Below are 25,339 nucleotides of genomic sequence, written 5' to 3'. Positions count from 1 at the left end.
GGGAATGTTCCCACCTCTTCTGTTTTCGGAAGAGTTTAGGAGGGATTGGTGTTATCGTTCTTCCTTGAATATTTGGTAGAACTCACCAGTGAGATCATCTGGGCTTGGGCTTTTTTTTTTTTTTTTTTTGGAAGTTTTTTTGATGACTAATTAAATCTATTTGTTTATTATAGGTCTGCTCGGAATTTTCTATGTCAATATCTTATGTCTTTCTAGGAATTTGTTCATTTCACGTAAGGTATCTAACTTACTGGCATACAGTTGTTCGTAGCATTCTGTTATAATCCTTTTAATTTCTGTAAGATCAGTAGTGATGTCCTCTTTTTCATTTCTGAGTTTTTAGTAATTTCAGTCTTCTGTCTTTTTTTCTTGATCATTTTAGCTAAAGATTTGTCAATTTTGTTGATCTTTCAAAGAACCAACTTTTGGTTTGTTGCTTTTCTCTATTCTTCTGTCCATTCATTTCTCCTCTAATCTTTACTATTTCTCCTACATGTCTTTTGCTCAGTCCTTCGCTTGTTGGTGATTTTTCTTTGATGGTTCCAAGTGCTCTTTGTCCAGTAGGGACACTGGACTGTGGGGGCTTGTGGTGCTCTGGCACTGGCTACACCGAGAGTAGCGAAGAGCTGCAGAGAGGAGGAGTGGGAGCCACAGGCTGTGGGGCTGAGCATTGGTGAGTGGGTCCAAGCACACTGTGCCAGCCTCACCTATTTCCCAACAAGCCAAAGGCCAGGGCCAGGCGAGTGGATACAGCCAGTGACCTCCAGGCAGGTGGCCTGTGCCATTACCCCACTTCTGCACGTGGACATCAGTCAGCAGCAATAGGGCCACCCAGGCACCTGGCAGAGATGTGGCTCAGTGATAGCGTTACATTGAGGACTACATGAAACCCCAAATTCCTAGTCCCTTGTCCTTCTGCGTTGTAGAGTAACTTCTAGAAAGCAAAACTAAAATTGTGGGAAGAAAGCATTACTGGAGTGCTCTGTTGGCTGTAATGACCTGAAGCCTTGCCCAGGAAAATGGCCAGAATGGAGCAAATTCCCATGATAGGGCCTCAGAGCGGTGCTCTGAATCAAGTAGTGATTGCTAAATGGGCCGTTAAATATTAACTGCTTCAGGGAGTTCCTGCTGACTGGGACCATGTTTCCTTACTCTTAACTTGTAGTGTATCGAGAAGACATGCACTTTGCCGTGGACCTTGTGGGGACAGAATGCTTTTTAAACTGGCTCCTCATGGAAAAAAGCAGCTTTCATGTGCGCAGGCCTTTACACCGCACTCCCTAAACCCTGCCCACCTGTCTCCTCTTTCTACCGCGGAGGTGGAAGGTTGGGGGAGTCCTCCCCACTTTGTTTCTACCCTGAGGGGGAGGTGGAAGGTCAGGGGACTCCTCGCCACTTTGTTTCTACCTGGGGTGGGGGAGGCGGAATGTTGGGGTGTCCTCCCTACTTTGTTTCTACCCTGGGGGGGGATGTGGAAAGTCAGGGTGTCCCCCGACTTTGTTTCTGCCCTGGGGGAGAGATGGAAGGTCAAGGGAGTCCTCCCCAATTTGTTTCTACCCTGGGGGGGAGGTGGAAGGTTGAGGGAGTCCTCCCTAATTTGTTTCTACCTTGTGGGGAGAGGTGGAAGGTCGAGGGAGTCCTCCCCAATTTGTTTCTACCCTGGGCGGGAGGTGGAAGGTCGAGGAAGTCCTCCCCAATTTGTTTCTACCCTGGGTGGGAGGTGGAAGGTCGAGGAAATCCTCCCCAATTTGTTCCTACCCTGGGGGGGAATGTGAAAGACTGGGGGAGTCCTCCCTGCTTTGTTTCTACTCGGCGGGGGTGTGGAAGGTCGGGGGATTCTCTCTTTGCAGAGGAAACATTTCACTCACAACAGCTACATGACTTGCCTTGTGTCACAGCCTGAGCATGGCCAAGCTGAGCCTGGGAGCCAGGTTGCTGACCCCTGGCCCGGAGTAGCCCCAGATGGCTGGGACTGGCAGGTGCTGCTGCTGAGCTACACCTGGGTGGGGCTTATGCTGTGAGTGTATCTTTCCATCCAGTCTTCATGACCACTGGTCGGTGCTGTCACACCCCAGTGCCAGCTCAGAGAGGCTCCAGCCTCGTAGCCAACAGGTGGCACAGCTGGGATGCAAACCCAGTGTGTGACACCCTCCTATGGCTCTGAGGACCAAGGCTTGGGCCAGACACCGACTGCAGGAGCCGTAGTGGAGTGCCACGCCACCATGGAATGTCATACACTCAGTGACACCCACACATGGTGGCTCAGGACCAAGCTCCTGAGTCTTAGAATCACAGGGGTTCCCTGCGAAGATGGGCCAGGAGCATGAGAGAGGTGGGGGCTTACAAGAAGGATCTCGAGAGTCAAGATGGTTTATTTGAATCCATGTGTTAGAAAGTAATGGGCTTTACATGTTTTTATCATCATCTGCATCTTCCGGCTTCATTTTGTTTATCCCTCGACTTGAGCCTCTTGGTCTGCATGTCAGATGTGTTTGCAGTTAAAACAGTACTGGAAGTGGGTGGAAGAGAGTTTCATGCTAAAGGGCACATGAAGTTGAAGCCACAGAAATTGTTTAAAATTAGCATCAGCTTTTCAATTTATTTTTGTTTTCTGTCCTCTTTTCTAGTAAAACCTCCCTGCCTGTAGTAGTTTTGGAGTAAATTTGTAACAAAGTACTCAAAACAAATGACTCAGTTTTTCAAACTGCTAACATTTGGAAGGCTTTGGAGAAAATATTTATACTTGTCTTTCCCATCTTACAAGTTTGGAGCTTACTGCTTCAGTTAGAGAATGTTCTGCACAGATTAGAGGTGCCTTTAACACGTCGTGGCCATGCAATGGTCAGAGCACCGTGGCCTCCACATTGTGGACATGCAGTGGTTTGGGCACTGTGGCTCTGCGCCATGGACATGTAGTAGTCTGGGCACGTGGACTTTATACCACGGATGCGTGGTGGTCAGGGCACTGTGGCCTCCATGCCTTGGCTGCGCAGTGGTAAGGGCACCGTGGCTTCATGGTGGTCAGAGCACTGTGGCCTCGTGCTGGGTGAGCAAGTGGAGGAAGAACACAGTCATGCCCCACTTCAGCTCGACTTCACCCCTTCATTTGCTGTTTGCCACACTGTCTGGCGCATGGTCCCCACCATCCACCTTCTGTCTCTGGAACAAGCCCTGCTCCTTCCTCAGTTCTTTGTGCATGGTCCCATGTGCTCAGGGCTGTGCCTCAGCCACTTCTTCCTGTTGGACTGGCCACCAGCCACCGTCACTGCTCCAGAGCTGCCGGCTCTGCCTGGATCATAGGCTCGGCCTAGATAAGAAAGAAGCTGGGAAACCTGGGCAAACAGCCAAACTCATGTTTTTTTAACTTCTTTTTTTTTTTTTTTTTTTTAGCTGATTTAGGTATTTTTAGATCTTAGAACAACAAGATATAAGATAACTGTAAAAACATGAGGGTGGGTGGTGTCAGTGACAATGCTGGCTGTGATCACTCAGACTTGGCCTTTAGGAAAGTTGACCCCTCATGGCGGGAAGGCCCACAACCAGTCTGCAGTAAAGAAGGTCCTCCCCCCTTTCCCAAATCCAGCGAAGAGGAGTGACATTCAAGATGGCAGCACAGAGATGGTGCTGGAGCCATTATTCCCCATTGACTGCAGGATAGGCAGCACTTACACTCCCCACTGTTGTGCAGGGAGCGATTTCAGTTGTATGAGTGGCCCCATTCCCCCTACCTGGCAGACGTGGTGTAGGGGGCTACAACCCAAGGCTGAGCTCGGGGAGTATCCTCAAGCACCCACTTCTAAGGGTTTTGGAGTCGTCTGACACCTCATATTCCCTCTGCTGGGCCCTGGGGACAGTGAAACCAGATCTCTCTGACCTCGTTTGGGACATGCTGGGTTAAATCCTGATGAAGAACATTAAACAGCAAGTCAGCTAATTTCTAGACAGACACTTCTCACAGGAATTTCCCTGACATATGTGTCTCATCCTGGGGCAGCGGGTATGATTGGCTCCTGGGGTGAGCACACAGACCTCATGTGACCAGAGCAATAGACAAGAATCCCAGCTTTTTAATAAAAGAAAGAAAAGGTTAATAAATCTGTGATTAGTGCCTTGGAGGTCTCCAGGCCAGTAAGGAATGTTACCAAGGATTTGGTGTAAAGGGGTGATGGATTAAATTATGGTATAGCCCTATGATGAAATACTCAACATACTTCTGTGTTATTTCAGAGGAGAGTTTTTATCTCCATGGAGAGATGCTCATGGTTCATCAGGAAGTATAAAGTCAAGTCAGTTCCAAATAGCATGATTGATAAGGTTCTACTTTTGTGTGAAAAAAGATATTCACTGTTGTAGCGTAAGAATGTCATAGAGTAACAACCTGTGCTCCATTTAAAATAAACTCAAGAAGTTTGTTAAAGACACAGTTCTAGCTGGGAAGAGACTGAATTCCACAGAGTGAAAGCCAGCACTTCAAAATGGCAAAGCTGTGGGGACATTTTATGAGGAGAGAACAAAGAAGGTAAAAGTACACTCCTTGATTGGTAGTTACAAACCTAGATCATCGTATGAAGGGGGAGGCTCCAGAAGCAGGAGCTCATAAGGTGGTACTTCCTGCAGTGGGAGCTTATAAGGCAACTGGCTTAAAGTACTTCATGTGTCTTTCTTAGATTGCTTACAGCATGGTAATTGCAAGGGAACGTGACAGGAGGGGGAGTCACCACTTAGATCATAATTAACAAACATCCCTTCCTTGGAAACAGCCTGCTCAAATGGAACTTTTCCTGTGGGTATTTGCATGGGAGATTTAGATAAGGTTCGGTGCCAAGGTCTCCTCTCTGATGTTGTCTTTACATCCTTAACTTTATCAGAGAGGAACAACATTTTTAGTTACATGATCAAGTCTTCACAGAAGATGGCTGTTGCTAGGGTGAAAACAGCACTAACAAAAAGGAGTTGAACCCAGACCTCAAGCCAGGCATTTCAGATTTTACCAGGTACTTCAATTCTGAATTTCCTTACACATTCCCTCCTTTTGATCAAAGACTTTGAGAGAAATTCTTTGATCAGTTCATTGGCTACTATTGTAAAAGAAGGCTTTCTTCTGCATGCACTTCAAGCAGATGAATATTCTGGATGGCTGCTTATTTAACAAACCTTTAAGACCCAGATGCTGCGTGTGTGGAAAGGTAGCCAGGCACGTCTTCACTGTGCCATAACAGCCTGTTGCTTCTGTGGTCTCACTATGTGAGGGTTATTGCAGGGCAGGCCCCATTAGAGGAATAACCTGGCATCTGATGCCTTATTCAAGGAGTGGGCTCAAGTCCATCTGAAAGGTAAGTACTTTCTATATACATCATGCTTCTTGTAGGCATTAAATTGATTCTTTGGATAACATTTGTCAGAAATTTCATACAACATTTAATAGTTCCTGCAGTTATCATAATGATGATGGGTATCGTTAGTCCAGTTAACAGTATAGACTTAATCCATGAGCCAGTGCCTGAGGGCAGCCAGCTGAAAATATCTGGAAAAAGGGAATTTGACATAGGGGGTACTTGAAGCCAAGTGGCCTTTTGGCGGACCTGTCTCATGTCTTGTTCTTCTGCTGAAGTATTTATCCAGATGCAGCAGGAGGTATTGGCAACTGCACAGACTCCTCCTCCTTGTTAGGCTAAAAGAAAATCAAGTGCAATTCTTGAATCTAGTACAACTTTAACTAAAGAACATAGGAATTTCTGTTGGGCATCTGTGCTGTCAGCAAGCTTCTCAGTTATTTGGACCATAGTAGATAAGTTATGAATAGATTTATCAAGTTCAGGAATACCAATAAGGGGTAGGAGGTATCTTAGTTATCTAGTGCTACTATAACAGAAATACCACAAGTGGATGGCTTTAACAAACAGAAGTTTATTCTCTCACAGTCTAATAGGCTAGAAGTCCAAATTCAGGGCATCATATCCAGGGGAAGGCTTTCTCTCCCTGTTAACTCTGGAGGAGGGTCCTTCTCATCAAGCTTCTCCTGGACTAGGAGCTTCTCCTCACAGGAACCCTAGGTCCAAAGGATGCGCTCTGCTCCCAGTGCTGCTTTCTTGGTGGTATGAGATCCCCCTGTCTAACTGCTCGCTTCTCTCTTTTATATCTCAGAAGAGGTTGGCTAAGACACAGTCCAATCTTGTAGATTGAGTCCTGCCTCATTAACGTAATTCCCACCTCATTAACATCATAGAGATAGAATTTACAACACATAGGAAAATCTCATCAGATGACAAAATGGTGGACAGTCATGCAATACTGGGAATCATGGCCTAGCCAAATTGTTACACATATTTTTTGGGGACACAATTCAATCCATGATAAGAGACCTCAGAGAAATGCCCATCTGTCTCCGAGTATAAGAATGGATATCTAGAGGGCCCCTAAAACATGTAACATACATTGATTCGTCATATTCCAACCATCCAAACAGGCTAAAATCCAGATATGGGACTAATCATTTGGAGTGGCAATAGTTTCGTATCTTGATCCTCCACATAAAAATAGGTACCCATTTTGATCCTCCACATAAAAATAGGTACCCACATGGGGCACATATTATGCTGGTCCTGGTGTGTTTATTTGGGAGAGGGATGGTTTGATTTATTTGTTCAAGCCAATTTTCTGTCAAGGAATTGTTACAGGTAGGCAGTTATCTTAATTTTAGTCAGTTCCACATTTGAATACAAAAAGGCTTCTTTCCCTGTAAGCATGATGTTAAATTTCCTGTAAAAGACTTTCCAAAATCTGAGAGGGGCAGTATATGAAACTGAGTGCTCGTTTTTACACTTTGAAGGGTTTCAGGCCATTTCAGACCAATCCTTAACTCTAATCTGGGTTAGATTGAAACGTGGAACCTGGAGTTGAGCTGGTAGCCCAGGGAGATACTGCAGTCTCACACATATGGATCACCTAAGAATGAAGTTAAACTTGATGGTAGACTGGGAACAAAACTATAGTCCGTATGGGAGAAGCTAATGGATCTGAATTAGGGTAGATTTTGAAATTTGATGGCAAATCCAGCCGTGAGACAGATTACTAGTACTAGCTACTGTCTGGGCTGTTCTGTCAAATGCATTGTCATTCCAAGAGTTGACCAGAGTGAGAGTTAATAACACCAAAATCATGAGGGTAAATTTCATAACGGAGAAAAATTTTCCAACACTTGTAAAACAAGGCAGCCAATAGAATAATAATGATTATAACTAAACAATAACTCTCTTCAAATATCGTGAGGAAGAAGCTAACTTAACCAAAAAATAAATCCAAGCTGATAAAGCAAAGCTACACCAAATGTGATGAATATTAAGCAAAAGGGAACAAATTCTGTAGTCATTATTGCCAAATCCTCCAAGTAATAAGAACTGCTTTGTGGAAAACAGAAAGACAAAAAAAAAAACCACATAGGAAGGAGGAAACCCAGTCCAATAATTTCAACGGCCTGAATTTCAACGGCAGTCTTGGGGTGAACTGTCTACTCACAATTGTGCACTTCTCACCATCCAGGCAGCTGAATTTTAGTTTGAGTCCTTGAGTTGTTCGGACCTTCCAGGTGGGAGCCGTGGTCTTCTTTAATTGGGAGAGATGAATCCAAGTTTTAACTCCCTGTGATTTAGCAGCACAAGGTTTAGTAAAGAGAGCTACATAGGGTCCTTTCCAGCAAGGCTCTAGGGAATCTCGTAGCTGATGTCGTTTCTAATATACGTGGTCTAATATACATGATGTTGTTACTAATATACATAGTACCAGGCAAATTTGGGGATTTTGATTTTCAGCTGTCAAAGGCTCCTCTAACCTGTGAAAGTATTCCTTAAAGTATTGGGTTAATGCTGACAACATTTTACAATATTAGGGTCGGTATAAGCAACATAAGGGAGGGCCATTTGGTTTGAAGAACCGTTTCTCTTATCATAGCTATTTTACTATTCATTTCCTGGAGTCTGTGACACTTCTGAATATATTTTAGTCAGAACTTTGACACAAGTCATGACATCTTTTAATTCATAGGATATTCCGTAACCACCGTAGTGGTATTAGTTCCTGAAAGAGCTAATTCCTACATTAGAAAAAGGAAAAAAATGATTGCTTGTATCTAGAAAATAGAGCACTATATATTAGTAATGTTCTCATTTAAATCTTAATAGTAATTCTTTTACTCAGTTCCATGTAACCAGTTTTTGTACTTCGCTATTCTGAATCAGCAGCAACTTGAAAAAAACAAAAACCTGGCAGTGTCTGTATAAAAGTTTTGAAAATTCCGATTTAGTTCAGTTACATCCATGTTCAAAATACTGTACTCCTCTTTATGAGTCTGATACAGTCCATTTTTGTTGCATTTCCAGTGAATCAGCAAAGTAAAACTTATCTCTGAATGATAAACTTAAAAATGGCTATGGTTAACTTACAATTCTTAAAAGTGAAAAGACTTAATGGGAAATAACTACAAAAGTAATGCACAGCCAAATGAAGTTAGTTTTAATTTAAGACAGAAATATCAATCAACATAACGATTAACCTTATTTCCAAAGAGCTTCAGGTACAACACATAATAATCTTGAGACATACTATCATAGAGTTAGGATATGTCAAGAATATATTAATAAGACTCTAAACTTTTGAATGGTAATAAAAAAAAAAACTTTATGGGTAAACAATGTGAATTTTCCCATTTAAAACCATTGGCTTTGATCATGCCAGATATAAAAGAAACAAAGTCTAAAAGTCGTGACTAGGTTATCAATTAAAATAATAAAATTATGACATAAGTCCGTGTTGTCTAGTATCAGACAAATATTACTGATATAAATTTTAACTTAAAGAAAATTTGGCACTTTTCCTTATTTGACATGTTTCATGTAATTTATAACATATTAAATGAATTTTTTGGCTTTTTGCTTTTTTATAAAACAGAAAAAAAATCCTTTGAGGCTTTCCGTGAAGTTTTAAAGTTGTAAGGTGTTTATTATATATTACTGAGAAACAATACTTAAGTTATTTAAATCAAAGATTTTAAAGGTAAAAAACCTTAGTTTTTTCAAAACTGTGCTGCTTGTTTTTGACTCAGGAATCTTATTCTAATGAGTGGCCGAACCCTGTCTTCGAGGCAGATTACACAGAGAATATATTAACTCTTCAGCCCAGTAATCAAAGAAAATTTTCTTATTTTAACAGAGAGAAACCCAATTCTTTGTTTCCTAATGTTATTTGATACTAAAAGTTATTTAAAATCTCATAAATTCATCAAATTTTAGCCAGAGAGATAAAAACTTTGATTATATCAAATAAATTTCCTTTTTTATAAATCCTTAAAATTTTTGTACAGCTCTTCAAGTGGCAATAATGAACATATTTATCAGCAGATCTGAAATACATGTGTGCATGTGTGTATGTGTATTATGTGTGTGTGTGTGTGTGTGTGTGTGTGTGTACATCATGGATTGAATTGTGTCCCCCCAAAATATATGGCAACTTGGTTAGGCCATGATTCCCAGTATTGTGTGGTTGTCCTCCATTTTATGATTTTCTCAGGTGTTACAAATCATCTCTGCCTGTGGTTAAAGAGGATTGGGGTAGGGTGTAGCCTGCATCACCTTTGATTTTACAAGAAATGAAAGGGAAGCAGGCAGAGAGTTGGGGACCTCATACCACCAAGAAAGCAGGACCAGGAGCAGAGCACATACTTTTTACCTGAGATTCCCGTGGTGGAGAAGCTCCTAGTCCAGGAGAAGATGGATGACAAGAACCTTCTTCCAGAACTGACAGAGAGAAAGCCTTGCCTTGGGTCTGACACCTTGAATTTGGGCTTCTAGCCTACTACACTGTGAGAAAATAAATTTCTCTTTTTAAAAGCCATTTGCTTCTATTATTTCTGTTATAGCAGCACTGGATGACTAAGACTGTACATGTATATGTATATATACCTGTATAGGAAACCCTGGTGGCGTAGTGGTTAAGTGTTACGGCTGCTAACCAAAGGATCAGCAGTTGAAATCCGTCAGGCGCTCCTTGGAAACTCTATGGGGCAGTTCTACTCTGTCCTTTAGGGTCGCTATGAGTCGGAATCAACTTGACGGCACTGGGTTTGGTTTTGGTTATATATACATATCTGTGGTATAAAAAGCAAAAGAGTATAACTTGGATATTAATATCAGTAAGTTACTTAAAGATCTTGTAAATTATTTTATGCTTGTATACCATAAAATAATTACTGTCGAAGTAAAATTTTGTTTAAATAGTCTATATTTTTTTTCAAGGAAACCCTGGTAACATAGTGGTTGAGAGTGATTAAGAGTTATGGCTCCTAACCAAAAGGTTGGCAGTTTGAATCCAGCAGGTGCTCCTTGGAAACCCTATGGAGCGGTTCTACTCTGTCCTATAGGGTAACCATGAGTCGGAACTGACTTGATGGCAACGGGTTTTTTAATTTTTATTCAAACCTTTTACCTTTTTTTTTTACATTTTTTATGTATTGTACTTTAAGTGAAAGTTTACAAATAAGTCAGTCTCTCATGCAAAAATTTATGTGCACCTTGCTATATACTCCTAGCTGCTCTCCCTCTAATGAGACAGTACACTCCTTCCCTCCACTCTTATTTTCGTGCCCATTCGGCCAGCTTCTGACCCCTTCTGCCTGCTCATCTCCCTTCCAGACAGGAGCTGCCCACATAGTCTCATGTGTCTACTTGGTCCAAGTGAGCTCACTCCTCACCAGTATCATTTTCTATCCCATAGTCCAGTCCAATCCCTGTCTGAAGAGTTGCGTTTGGGAATGGTTCCTGTCTTGTGCTAACAGTAAATCTGGGGACTGTGACCTCCGGTGTCCTTCTAGTCTCAGTAAGACCATAAAGTCTGGTCTTTTTACGAGAACTTGGGGTCTGCATCCTACTGCTTTCCTGCTCCCGCAGGGGTTCTCTGCTGTGTTCCCTGTCAGGGCAGTCATCGGTTGTAGCCAGGCACCATCTAATTCTTCTGGTTTCAGGTCGATGTAGTCTCTGGTTTATGTGGCCCTTTCTGTCTCTTCAGCTCATAATTACCTTGTGTCCTTGGTGTTCCTCATTCTCCTTTGCTCCAGGTGGGTTGAGACCAATTGATGCATCTTAGATGGCCACTTGATAGCGTTAAAAGACCCCAGACGCCACTCTCCAAAGTGGAATGCAGAATGTTTTCTTAATAGATTTTATTATGCCAATTGAGTTAGATGTCCCCTGAAACCATGGTCCCCGAACCCCTGCCACGTTGTACTGTTTCATTTTAAGTGTTTCTCTTTGTAATTTCTATGTTTTGGCTTCTTAGAATTCCTCTATGAAAGAACTTGTTTACAATTCTTTAATGGTGGGGCTCCACCTAATTTCTGATAACTGTAGAAAGACTCAACTGCTTATCTGTCAGTTTGTCATAGTGTGGTGGCTTGTGTGTTGCTGTGATGCTGGAAACTATACCACTGGTATTTCAACCACCAGTAGGGTCACCCGTGGTGAACGGGTTTCAGTGGAGCTTCCAGGCTCAAACTGACTAGGAGGAAGGGCCTGGTGGTCTACTTCGGAAAAAATTGGCCAGTGAAAACCTTATGAATAGCAGTGGAACATTGTCTGATAAATAATGCCAGAAGATGAGGCCCTCAGGTTGGAAGACACTCAAAATACGACTGGGGAAGAGCTGCATCCTCAGAGTAGAGTCAACCTTAATGATGTGGATGGAGTTAAGCTCTTGCTGCTATACCATGACTTCATTTGCTGACATGGCATGACTCAAATTGAGAAGAAACAGCTGCAAACATCCATTAATAATCAGAACGTGGAATGTGTGAAAATGAGTATCTTAGGCCTTTGTGAGCTGAAATGGACTGGTATTGGCCATTTTGAATTGGACAATCATATGGTCTACTGTGCTGGGAATGACAGCTTGAAGAGGAGTGGTGTTGCATTCATCATCAAAAAGAACATTTCAAGATCTATCCTGAAATACAGTGCTGTCAGTTGATAGGATACTATCCATATGCTTACAAAGAAGATCAGTTAATACAACTATTATTCAAATTTATTCACCAACCACTAAGGCCAAAGATGAAGAATTTGGAGATTTTTACCAACTTCTGTGGTCTGAAATTGATGGAACATGCAATTAAGATGCACTGATATTTACTGGTGATTGAAATGCAGAAGTTGGAAACAGAAGGATCAGCAGTTGGAAAATATGGCCTTGGTTATGGAAATGATACTGAAGAGTACATGATAGAGTTTTGTAAGACCAACAACATATTCATTGCAGATACCTTTTTCTCAGCAGCATAAGCAGCAGTTATATACATGGAACTACACAGGAATCAAATCGACTACATCTGTGGAAAGAGAATATGTAGAAGCTCAGTATTATCAGTCAGAACAAGGTCAGGGGCCAAATGCGGACCAGGCCATCAGTTGCTCACATGCAAGTTCAAGTTGAAGCTGAAGAAAATTAAAACAAGTTCACGAGATCCAAAGTAGGATCTTGAGTGTATCCCACCAAAATCTAAAGACTATCTCAAAAATAGATTTGATGCATTGAACACATATGACCAAAGACCAGACAAGTTCTGGGATATCAAGGACATCATACCTGAAGAAAACAAAAGGTCATTAAAAAGGCAAAAAAAAAAGAAAAAAACAAAATGGAAGTGCTCACTCGTCTATGCCAAGAAATTTGGAAGACATCTCCCTGGCCAACCAGCTGGAAGAGACCCGTATTTATTCCCATTCCAAAGAAAGGTGATCTAACAGAATACAGGAATTATCGAATGTCATAAATATCACAAAATTTTGCTGAGGATAATTCAAAAGTGTTACAACAATATATCGGCAAGAAACTGCCAAAAATTCAAGCCAGATTCAGAAGAGCACAAGGAACGAGGGATATCTTGCTGATGTCTGATGTATCTTGGCTAAAAGCAGAGAATACCAGAAAGATATTTACCTGTGTTTTTTGACTGTGCAAAGCTATTCAATTGTATGGATCATAACAAATTATGGATTACATTGCGAAGAATGAGAATTCCTGAACACTTAACTGTGCTTATGAGTAACGTGTACCTACACCAAGGGGCAGTCATTCGAATACAACAAGCAGATACTGCATGGTTTAAAATTAGGGAAGGTGTGCATAAGGGTTGTATCCTTCACCACACTTATTTAGTCTGTATGATGAGCAAATACCCTGAGAAGATGGACTGTATGAAAAAGAACATGGCATCAGGATTGGAGGAAGACTCTTTAACAACCTCTACTATGCAAGTGACACAACCTCACTTGCTGAAAGTGAATGGGGCTTGAGGTATGGATTACACGTCAACATAGAGAAAAGAAAAATTCTGGACCAGTAAGCAACATCATGAAAAATGGAGAAAATACAGAAGTTGTCAAGTATTTATTTCATTTTTCTTGGATCCACAATCAGTGCCTGTGGAAGCTGCAGTCAAGTGACCTATTACACTGGGCAAATCTACTGCAAAAGACCTCTTTAAAGTGTTAAAAAGCAAAGATGTCACCCTGAGGACTAAAATGCACCTGACCTAAGCCATGGTATTTTCAACCACCTCATTTGCGTGCAAAAGCTGGACAGTGAATAAAGAAGACTGAAGAAGAATTAATGCCTTTGAATTATGGTATTGGCAAAGACTATTTAAAAAAAAAAAAAAATTTTTTTTTTTTTTTTTTAATTTAATATACCACAGACTGCCAGAAGAACAAACATGCCCATCTTGGAAGAAGTACAGTCAGAATGTTCCTTAGAAGTGAGGATGACAGGACTTTGTCTCACATGATTTGGACATGTTATCAGGAGGGATTAGTCTTTGGAGAAGGACATCATGCTTGGTAGAGGATCAGTGAAAGAGAGGAAGACCCTCAAGGAGATGGGTTGACACAGTGACTGCAACAGTGAGCTCAGGCATAGCAATGCTTGTGAGGACGGAGCAGGACTGGACAGTGTTTTGTTCTGTTGTACATAGTTGTTAGCTGCCGATTGATAGCAGCTAACAACAACAGCAGTATACAGTTAGACTACATCTTATTTTCTTTTGTCTTAAAAGGTTTTCATTTACATGGGAGGGGCCATTCAAAAGCTCATTTGAATTTACATATCCTCAATAGCTGGGGGTAAAGGAGGTCTGATCCTACCTAGTCCTACTTATCTTTTGGCTCATGGTTAAAGACAAGAATTAATTATTTCAATTTATTTACATAATTTTAAGTTGGTCTAGGTATTTTGAAAGACAAAAGATAACCAAGCTCTTTCTCTTTTATTAATCTCTTGGTAAGCAGTTTTGCCTTTTCTTTATTACAGCCTTTACCTACCCAGCAAATACCAAAGCGCTTTAGCAAAAATGAACTTGTTGATTCTTGGAAATTACCCCTTATACTTAAATAACACATATTTCATATAATATCTAACTTAAATTATTTAGAAAAGTTTTACATTTAAGATTTGACATACTATAGAACATACAAATCTTTTTCAGAATAAATCACTTTCATTAAAAAAAAATAGTTTCCTGGAAATATTTGGACTATTAAACTTGTATAAGTGCTTACTTATTGTTAAAACAGTGTACTTTCTTTGAGGAAATACTATAATAATACTGTTTGGAAGTAGGAAATTATTACATTTTCATAACCCTATCTTCTCTATGCTTTATAGGATCCTTTGGAGAAACAATGTAGAATAATTTGTCATGTTTTTTTTTTAAGGCCTTGCTATCTCAATCAGAAGTAACAGTTTATGCTTTTTTTTAGTGCATTTTTTAAATCTACCGATTTATGTTAAAGTTTCTCAAAATAGCTATTAGAACCTTGAGCACAATAAGCATATAAGACTGCCTTATAATGAGGAAAAAAACTAATAACTGCTGATCACATCTTTTTGAGACAGGACAAAAAAAAAAAAAAAAACACAAGATAAAAATATTACATAAATTCATAGGTCTGTAAGGCCAGCTCAAAAACCAGGTTTATGCAGTACCACACAAAACAAATATATGGGACATTCTTTGGAATCTAATTTACTTTGCCAGCTAGAGATCTAGTCTTTTATTTTAAACATGCTAGTTTTTCTAATTGGAAAGTGCCCTCAGCATGCATAGTAGGACAGATTTTAAAGGGGCAGGTAGGAACAGGCCTTTGATATTATAGCTCTTTGTTTTATTAATTTGGATACAGTAACCTGCAGTGAAGCAATTCTGCTTTCTTGTTGTCTCTTAGAAGCTTCTTAACTCAGGAGCCTTCCTGTTCTAATTTTACTGTGCAGAAACATTAACTTAATTAGATGAGTGCCCCACAGTGGCCATTAGTCTTTTAAATTTCCCTAAGCACATGCTAGCAATCTAGATACAAGACCAAACTGGGGCCATAATGCTTATTCACATAAGCTGTAGGAGTCTCATCAGGGGGTCCTGCTTCAGTCTTGGATGTGGCATTCCCCATATTACTTAAACTTGCAAGTATTAAAGACCTAAATGCACGCAGAAACCTTAGAATGCACCAGAAAGAAAAGGGAGTTGAGTAAAATGAACTGGCCACTAAACGGCAGCCCCACTGTGATGGTTAAGATTGTGTGTCAACTTGGCTGGCCATGATTCTCAGTGTTTTGGCAGTTGTATAATGTGATCACTTTCCTGTTGAAATTTGTATGTTATCACCTCCATGATGGACTCTGCTGAGTGGTACTGGTGGGGGTGGGGCCTGTGGCGGCTCACCACCCCCTCAGCCTTCATCTCTCCGCCTTCTGCCGCCAACTTCCTTTTCCTGCTCACCTTGCAAAGGTTGTTGCCTTGTTCTGGATCCAGCAGCTGTCTTTTGTCTGACCTCCGGTTCTTGGGACTTGAGCTAGCAGCTTACCCGTCCATTTCGGGTTTGCCGATCTTCACGGCCTGTGAACAAGAGTCCTGCTCCCTGACCTGCCTGTCTTGGGTTTGCCAGTCTCTGCAGCTGACTCAGGAGAAACCTTGCAGTCTTGCTGGCCGACCTGGGGGATCCCTCAACCGTCACAACCTGTGAGGGGGAGCCCTGCTGCCCAACCTGCTCACCCTGGATTCACCAGCTTCTGTGGCTCAGTGAATTAGGAAAGGACTCTATCCTGATCCAAGGACTTGGGACCTTCCAACCCCTACATCGCGTGAGCTGTTTTCCTAATATAAATATATATGTATTTATACACATTACTGGTTTTGCTTCTCTAGAGAACCCAGCCTAAGGCACCCACCAAACTTAATTTGGCAGTGAACCCAGGAAGACACTCAGGAGACCGGCAGAAAATGAAAGGACAGTGAAAAGATCAGACAGTAAATCTCCCGAAGAGCCGTCTTTGCAACACAGTGGAAGCTCAAGATTCAAGAGGGCTTGCCTTAAATGGTCCCTGAGATTTCAAGGAGACGGTCTGCGAATAAGGGGCTCATGCTTGGTACCAGAGCAGCTGGATCCCCGAGAAATCGGGAAAGCAGAAGGTAATGCTCCTTTGAATCCTGTAACTGTACCAAAGAATGTCATAGAGCAACAACCCATACTCTGTTTAAAATAAAATCAAGAGATTTATTGAAAGTAAAGAGCTCAAACTGAGAAGAGATTGAATTCCACAGAGCGAAAACCAGCACTTCCAAATGGCAAAGCTACCGGGGACATTTTATAAGCGGAGAACAAAGAACCTGAAATACACTACTTGACTGGTAGTTACACTTAGATCATGGTGAGGTGAGGGGCAGTGAGGGGGGACTTCTGGTCGTGGAAGCTTGTAAGGCGGTTGGCTTAAAGTACACACCTGTCTTTCTTAGACTGATCATAGGAGAGTCCACTTAGCAAATCATCGCAATGACAACTTTTAGAAATAAAGGATTACTGCGAAAGGCCCTTTAAAATCATGTTTTTGGAGAGTACTGATACGGAGAATTGTGCTGAGTAGGTTAGTGTTTTTTGTGGCTCTGGGTTGACTTCAAGTGCCACCTAGACAAGTGGCGCCTCCTTGCTTGGAGCACAGGGTGCCTCCATCCCTCATGAGGCACTGTGAGGGTTAAAGGAGGGGTGCGTGCAACCTGATCCGGTGTATCTGTGTGAGACAAAGGATTTGGCCTTTGTCTCAGGTTTCTGAAAATACCCTTCAAATTCTGGAGCAATCAAGATACCTTTGTTTTTCTGAAACAGCTGGCAACACTTAAACATGTGCAAATGAGCAGGGGCTTCACAGTCCCCACCCTGAGGCCTCAGGAGCAGAAGGGGAAGGGGCATGAATGCCGCTCCTCAGGTTCCCTGATTCATGGATGTGTCTTGGGCTCCGGTTATGCACATACATTGAGGCCCCAGTGACTAAGGGACCCTTACTCTTTTGGGGCTTCCTGGGTTGGTGAAAACATACCTGCTGGGAGGGAGGGCTCTGAAGACAGTGGAAGCCTCTTGCCTCAACCTCTCCCAGGCCTTGCCTGATGCTTCTCTTCACTTACATCCTTTCTGGTTATGATAAACGGATAACTAAGTGTAGGTAATAAAAACCAAAAAACTAAACCTGTTGCTGTCAAGTTCATTCCAACTCATAGTGACGCTATAGGGCAGAGTAGAGCTGCCCCATACGGTTTCCAAAGACTGGCCAGTGGATTCCAACTGCTGACCTTTTGGTTCGCAGCCAAGCTCTTACCCACTATGTCACCGGGGCGCCAGTATAGGTAATAGTAGTCTCCATGAATTTTGTGAGCCATTAACAAACCCACAAGGGCCGACGAGACTCTTAACTTAGCTCAGGGTGGCTAATTCAGAGAAAGGCTGTGTAGGCAGTCAGTTTGTGAAGACCCAGCTCTGGGTGGCTCAGTGAAAGAAAGGCTTCAGGAGCAGCCCATGAAGAAGGATAGACATTCTAGCTTGTGAACTAGCCCTGGGTGGCAGGGATATTTTGACCTGGCTCAGGGTGGCCAGAGAGAGATCCAGACCCAATTGGTGGTTAGTGTCAGAGTGGAAGTGGCTGGCGAGGAGGATCATGAGATTTGGGAAGGTGAAGCCTGGATTCCTTTCCAGGTGGTAGTTGATTCATCGTGATCTTGGCCATGCAGTTAGTGATAAAGGTGGGGTTTGCCCACCCCACCCCTTTAGTAGTGCAGTTAGTGACAGTGCAGTATGTGTGATTCCAGCCTTGTAAAAACAACAAAATGCCATTAAAAATGTAGAAGAAAATACAACAAAGATTACTATATTTGATCAAAGAATTGTGAGTGATTATAATATTCATTTCTGTTTTCCATATTTGTCTTTGATGGGCTGAACATTGCTTTTATAATCGGAGAAAATATATGTATTTCACAAAGACGCCTTCTTATGTGGGTCAGCTTGTAGCCCGTACAAATCTGAATGCTCAAAGTCCCCTTTCCCCCCCAGAACTTTATATCTGGAAGGAGAAATTGGAAAACACATAGTGTAGCCCCCTTATCCTCAGGTAGGGAAAATACAGCCTGGAGAATGCATGCTCCTGGGTCTCGGATGGTCAGCAGCCGTGCAAAGCCTTCAGTCCTCTGTGTGGAGGCCAGCCGGTCACAGGCTGCACTGGGCAGGGGCAGCTGTGCAGGTGTGTCCCAATGGGGGACTCCCACGGAACACCACAGAGACACACACCACGCACCGCTGAGTCTTCAAACAGATCCTTTTACCTGTGCTCACAGAGCAGGGCCAAGAGCCATGAGCAGCGGAGCGAGGGAGTACAAGGGACACTTCAGGCTAACGGAGCAGGGTGCACGAGGGGCTGCCAGGTTGGCCGGGCCAAGTCAGGGAGGCCTGGGGAAGTCCTTGTTATCTTGTCACAGTGGAGGGACGCTGAAAGTTTGAAGCAGGCTGAGCATCCCATGAGACACTGTTAGAAAGCACGTGCTGGGGGTGGTCGAGGAGGAGTGGAAGGAGACCACTCAGACCTGTGGCACATCCCCCGTGACCAGCCGTGAGGTCTGTTGTTCTTAGGTGCCATTGAGTTGGCTCCAACTTGTAGTGACAGGATGTATAACAGAATGAAACATTGCCCAGTCTGTGCCATCTTCACAATCATTGGTGTTTGAGTTCATTATTGCTGCTAACGTGTTATTCCATCTCATGGAGGTTTTTCCTCGTTTTCATTGAGTCCCTCCTTTACCAACCATGATGTTCTTTTCTAGCAATTGTCTAAAGTAGGAGCACCGAAGTCTCACCATCCTCGCTTCTAAGGAATATTCTGATTGTATTTCTTCTTCTAAGACTGATTTGTTTGTTCTTCTGGCAGTCCCCGGTAGGTTCAATATTCTTTGCCAACTCCACAGTTGAAATAAGTCAATATTTCTGTCTTCCTTTTTCATTGTCCAGCTTTCGCATGCATATGAGATGGTCTATGGCTTGGGTCAGGTACACCTTAGTCTTCAAAGTGGCATCTTAGCTTTTTAACACATAAAAGAGGTCTTTTGCAGCAGATCTGTCTGATGCAATGTGACTTTTGATTTCTTGACCGCTGCTTCCATGAGCATTGATTGTGGATCCAAGCAGAGTGAAGTCCTTGACAAATTCAGGTTTTCCTCCATTTATTATGATGCTGTTTATCTGTCCAGTTGTGAGGATTTTCATTTTCTTTATGTTCAGGTGTAATTCATATTGAAGGCTATAGTCTTTGACCTTCATCTGCAAGTGCTTGAAGTCGTCTTCACTCTTGGCAAGCAAGGTTATGTCAATCTGCATATCACAGATTGTTAATGAGTCTTCCTTCAATCCTGATGCCACGTTCCTCTACATATAGTCTGGCTTCTCAGATTATTTGTTCATCATACAGATTGAATAATTAAAGTGAAGATACAACCCTGCCAAATACCTTTTCCAGTTTTGAACCATGCAGTGTCCCCTTATTCTGTTCAAGTGACTGCCCCTTGATCTATGTACAGTTTCTACGTGAGCATAGTGAAGTGTTGTGGAATTCTCATTCTTTACACTGTTATCCATAACATTACAAAGGTCTTTTCCTGGGCAGGAGAAGGGAGAAATTTGATAGATCTGAAAGAAAGACATTTGTCAAAACGTGTTGGCCACTTGTGTGTTGGTGGGGGGGTGTCAAGTTGAATGAGAGGGGCAAGAAGGGGATAGAGAACTGGCAGTGGGTGGGTGGGGTTTAAGGAAGCCAACAGAAGAGAACATGGCTGGTGGCTGCAGGGTCACAGGGAAGTGCACTCAGGGGCCAGGTTGGGCTGTGTAGGGAAGAGGGGACACTGGCCCTGGGGTGCTACCACAAGAACCCAGGTGGGCTGGGGGCCGCTTGCATGTGGCCTTCCAGAGGTAACATGCTGTCAGAAAGAGGGCCTTGCACGAGGCCTTCCCTTAGCGGCTACTGTTTGATCAGCTGTCAGAGGCTCCTGGCCGAGTGTAGCCGGAATAAAGTTTCTGCTGTCCTCTCGTATCCTGGCAACGCAGGGCCCCACAGCCAGTCGTGCAGCCAGTGGGGACTGGTCTCAATGACAGGGTCGGGGGCAGCGGGCAGAGGCAGTAATCCAGACTGGCGTGGCAGCCCCACTCAAGAAGGATAGAGAGGGACAGCCGCCCAGGAAACCTACCCGAATGTTTTCTTCAGCACATCTAGCCGAGGCTCGCTCTGCTGGGGACTGTCAGCGGTGCGGAGCAGGAGCCAGGGGAGCATTCCACATCCAGAACCCAGCCTTGGCGCCTCACACTCCGAGCTCAACTGTTTTCCAACATTGTTTAGCAGTGGAACCCATTCAACAAATTAAATCTTGTTCTGAAGTCAGTGTGTTTTAACAGCAAAGCTGCTCCTGAGACGCTGCTGGGATGTCTCCTGCAGGGGGCGCAGGGCCCCCCAGGCTTGTTGGGAACCATTGTGCTGAATGTCAGAGGCCCAGAGGACAGTCCCCCGAGTCCCAGGGTCCGTGCGGGGGAACTCAGCATCCAGAGGAACCTCCCAGGGTACCTGGCCGAGGGGGAACCTGTCATGGGTCACACAGTGAATTGGGGCAGGTGTGGCCCGTGCCCAGGCTCCCTGACTACTGGATCCCGCTCCTTCCAGCGTGTCTGCCTCACCCGCAGAACCGACTGCTGCTTTAAATGCAGGCCTGGTGTCCATGCCTTCTTAAATTTAGAAGGACTGGACCAGAAGCAGGAAGAGGGCTGCCACAGATGGGGAAGATGCCGAAGAACCAAAAAGACCCGGCAACAATCAGGAAGCACACCAAGCAGCCATTTGGTCAGGGCGGGCAAACGCACAACCCAGGCACCCCGACGACAGTAGTGGGGCTCGGTGGGGGTTCAGGCCTCAAGGAGTAGTGGAGCTCAGTCTGTGTCGGGTGGGAGGGAGGGAGGCAGCGTTGGAGGGAAAGGCAACCCTGAACACTTCCCCAGTCACTGCTGCCTTTTCCAGAGGCGGCCCCCCAAGTGGGATGTGGTAAACGCACCTTCTGCCCATGAAATGTCCCTGTGAGTTTGATCCCAGCTCATAAAAGGCCTATACCAAAGTGATTGTCCCCATAAACATGTCCTTGAGCTGGGAAGTTCTCAATATGTCTTTCCTTTCAGCCCAGGTTTACCCCCATTCTGGCAGCTCACCCAAACCCAGTGCCGTCGAGTCAATTCCGACTCATAGCGGCTCACAGTCTTGGAAAAACTGATAGAAAACCAATTCCGGGGAGAATAGGCTGATGGGGGTGGGGGTGATTTTTGCACAGTGTCCTTGCTGGAAGCTTCTGCTGGCGAAGGTACTCCCTGCGAGTCAGAGGCCACAGAACACGCTGGCCAGAGGGCCTGCCATAGCATAGGCCATTTATCTGCAGGAAACCAAGGTGGTTCCAGGGGGACCTGAGATGAGATGGTTGGATGATGTAAGAGTTAACAAGCACTGCATTTTACCTCAAAAACAAGCCTGTTTTGATTCCAGGAAACTGGCCCCAGTGGCCTGTTTCTAGCTTATCTAGGCAGAGCAGCACTTGGACTGTACCTTACAACTAAGATAGTCCCTGCCACTCCTGGGGGTGGGCGGGGCAGCCTCCCAGGCTGGGAGTCCTCTCCCACCCTAAAATTTGGACCTTAACTTGAGCTTCCTGTCTAGTCAAGATCTCAGTATATGAAACAAAACTCTGCCGAGAGGCCATAGACCCTGAAAGAGTATGGTTCATCCTGTGATACAGTGGCTTGGAGTAAACAAAATCTGGTCTCACTTGTTTTGACCTTGAGAACTTGGGATAGCAGTTTGGTTCTCCCCTCCTCTCACCCCTCATGAAGTCTTGTCGAGGGAAACTTTACCACCGAGAGGAGCCCTGCTCTGTCACTGTCAAAACAAGAGACATCATTGGGCACTCCCAGGTGGACGGTGCCTCCAGTGCAGAGGGTGGGGCTTGGGCTCCCTCAAATACCTTCCCAAAGGAGCTAGGGCCTGCTGCCCCCCTCCCTGCACCCTCCCTCCTCAGCTGTGGGTGAAGGTCCCTCCGCTGCTCCCCCCCACTCCCTCCCGCCTGTCTTAGTCATCTAATGCTGCTGTAACAAATACCACAAGTAGATGGCTTTAACAAAGAGAAGTTTATTCTCTCACAGTCTAGTAGGCTGCAAGTCCAAATTCAGGGCTCCAGCTCCAGGGGAAGGCTTTCTTTCTCTGTCCACTCTTGGGGAGGGTCCTTGTCATCAATCTTCTCCTGGTCTAGGAGCATCACGGCACAGAGACCTCAGGTCCAAAGAACACCCACCGCTGCCAGGTGTGCTTTCTTGATGGTATGAGGTCCTCCTATCTCTCTGCTGGATTCTCTTATATCTCAAAAGAGATTGACTGAAGACACAACCTAATCTTGTAGATTGAGTCCTGCTTTGTTAACTGCCTCTAATTCTGCCTCATTAATATAATAGATCTAGGATCTACAACACAGGAAAATTACATCAGATCACAAAATGGGGGACAACCACACAGTACTGGCAGTCATGGGCTAGCCAAGTTGATACATTTCAATCCATAACACCGCCTTCGCCGTGGGTAAAGGTCCCTCCACTGACGCCCTCCCTGCAGCCCCCTGCCTCAGCCACGGGTGAAGGTCCCTCTCCTGACCCCCTCCCCACCCACTCCCGCCTCAGCCACAGGTGAAGGGCCTTCCATTGCCCACAACAATGGCTTTTGTTGTGGTTTTAGGTTTTTTAAACGTTTTATTTTGAGAAAACTTTAGACCAACAAAATGTGCATACGTTTCAGTAAACTCCCACAGAGCTTTCTCCTTGGCTGACCCGTCATTCACGTTTCATGTTTGCCGTATGTCCAGCTATGGAACTGCAAGTATGCGCCTGCGTGTCTGCATCTGAGAGTGTTGCAGAGGCCTTCCTCTTGCCCCTGACCTGTTCCCATGTCCCCCTCAGAACAAGGCCCCTTCCCTTGTGTGCAGCACCCACAGTATTGTGGTCGGCCACCGAGCATCCAGGTCCAGCCGGGTGCAGCACTTGCATCTCAGCACCCCTGTGTGCCCTCCTACCACCCCATCACGGTTCCTCACAGCTGCGTGCTGCTTCTAGCTGCCCAGCAGCCGTCACATTTCTTTTCGTGTCTTTTTTGTTGCTGTTGCCACTGGATCAGCTCTGGCTCATGGCGACCCCGTGTTCAGCGCAGTGAAATGCTGCCCAGTCCTGTGCCCCCTTCACGATCGTTGGTATCCTTGAGTGCATTGTTGTGTCCACTGTGTATTTTCAGTGCCTTCCAACCTAGGGGGCACATCTTCCAGCACTATATCAGACAACGTTCTGTTGTGATCTATAGAGTTTTTGTTGGCTGATTTCGAGAAGTTGATTGCCAGGCCTTTCTTCCTAGTCTTAGTCTGGCAGCTCCACTGAAACCTGTCCATCATGGGTGACGCTGATGGTGTTTGAAATATAGATGCCACAGCTTCCAGCATCACAGCAGCACGCAGGCCACCACAGATGAGTGGTGGAGTTTAATTTATAAAAGGGGATAATTGTTTGGAAGAATTGCATCTGCTACACTCACAAGTTAAGCTAGAATTAGAGAATAAATGAAACTTTCATACCAGAGATTCCAGTTTATAACCAGAATGACAAATGTCTTTTTCTTTCTCTTTAATCTGGAAGCATCTTCTCATGACTTATGATTTTGGGGAGTTTGGGATTGTTGTTTGATGGATTGTCCCTTAGTGTGGGTTCATCTGACATTTTGAGAATGATTTGATGACTGTCTTTCTTCTATGGGAGACCATGCTCTGAGGCCAGGGGCTGTGTCCTCTGTCTTCAGTTGTGCCCTCACCAGCTCTCACCCGGCCCACACCTGGCCCACACTTGGCCCTCACCTGGCCGCTGGCTCCTGCCCTTCCCTGAGTCAGCCTGACCATGGCACAGGCTCTGACATGTCCTCTGTCCTCCCAACTTCCATCTGTTCTTCCTTTCCCCACAAATATTATTACCCCACCACCTCCTTCCCTGAGGAAGATCCCTTCCTGCTTCCAGCCTGCTGGGGTCATCTTGGTCAGCGTCCACTCCAGTCCCAACGACCAGATGCTTTGGGCCATTGACAGCAAGTGGAACGTGCACGTCCGCACTGGGATCACCGAGGAGATGCCGGTGGGGACCGACTGGGAGCATGTGCCAGGTATAGACAGTGGCTCCCGCTGCCACTTTCCACCTGTGTCCAGGCAGCCCCGCATACGGCCAGTCAACACGGAGGCGCTTCGTGGTCACATGGGGGTACCCCCCTCCCAGCATCGCTATCGGTAAAAGCAGCCTCATGGGCACATGGACGTGCTGACCCCGCCTCTCAGCACCACTGTTTCTACTTCTCTCCTAAGGCAGGTGACAAGTGGCCATGAACTCCTGTGGACCCGCCCCAGGCCCTCTCTGTGTTAGAACTTCAGCCTGGTCCTTGGAACCCTTCTGTGGGCTGGTGGTCCTTTGGCCTTCATGACCTTTGGCCTTCATGGCCCTGGGACCCTGCCCACAGGGCACTCTGTCCCCAGGCTCCTGCTCTGTCCCTTCCAGAGGGCGCTGGATGCCCCACGGCCCCCGTCCCCTGGGATACACAGGGGATGCACTGTGTCTGCCCACAGGGCTGCAGGCCTGTCAGCTGGCACTGAGCGTGAGGACTGTGTGGGCCCGCTGTCCTAATGGAGACCTCGCCCGGCGGTACGGTGTCACTGACAAGAACCCTGCTGGAGACTACTGGAAGAAAATTCCTGGAAACATGTCATGCGTCACAGGCAGGTGCCCGGGCATGGGGAGCGTGAGGCGCGAGGCTGCGATGTTCCTCTGGGGTTATCGGGGCCCCTGTGGAGGGTATAGGGGGCTCTGGAAAGTGGGCTCGTACTGCTCTACTGGCC

General features: G+C 44.8%; 1 protein-coding gene across 4 annotated transcripts in view; it reads left to right on the top strand.

The window, feature by feature from the left end:
* The window catches only part of TECPR2 (tectonin beta-propeller repeat containing 2), a 127,272-nt gene that overhangs the window by 97,965 nt on the left and 3,968 nt on the right, over positions 1-25,339 (top strand). For 3 of the 4 annotated variants that reach the window (XM_049899641.1, XM_049899640.1, XM_049899639.1), the window contains 2 exons: positions 24,474-24,615; positions 25,070-25,219. In XM_049899641.1, coding sequence (XP_049755598.1) covers positions 24,474-24,615; positions 25,070-25,219 — 292 coding nt within the window. Of the gene's footprint in view, positions 1-16,240; positions 20,099-24,473; positions 24,616-25,069; positions 25,220-25,339 lie in introns of those variants that run through there. The other variant, XM_049899642.1, reaches the window with a different exon arrangement.

The sequence above is a fragment of the Elephas maximus genome, chromosome 10, assembly GCF_024166365.1.
Source record: "Elephas maximus indicus isolate mEleMax1 chromosome 10, mEleMax1 primary haplotype, whole genome shotgun sequence".
Classification (NCBI taxonomy): domain Eukaryota; kingdom Metazoa; phylum Chordata; class Mammalia; order Proboscidea; family Elephantidae; genus Elephas; species Elephas maximus.
Note: the sequence above shows the minus strand (reverse complement) of the source record. Positions and strands in the feature narration are given on the sequence as shown.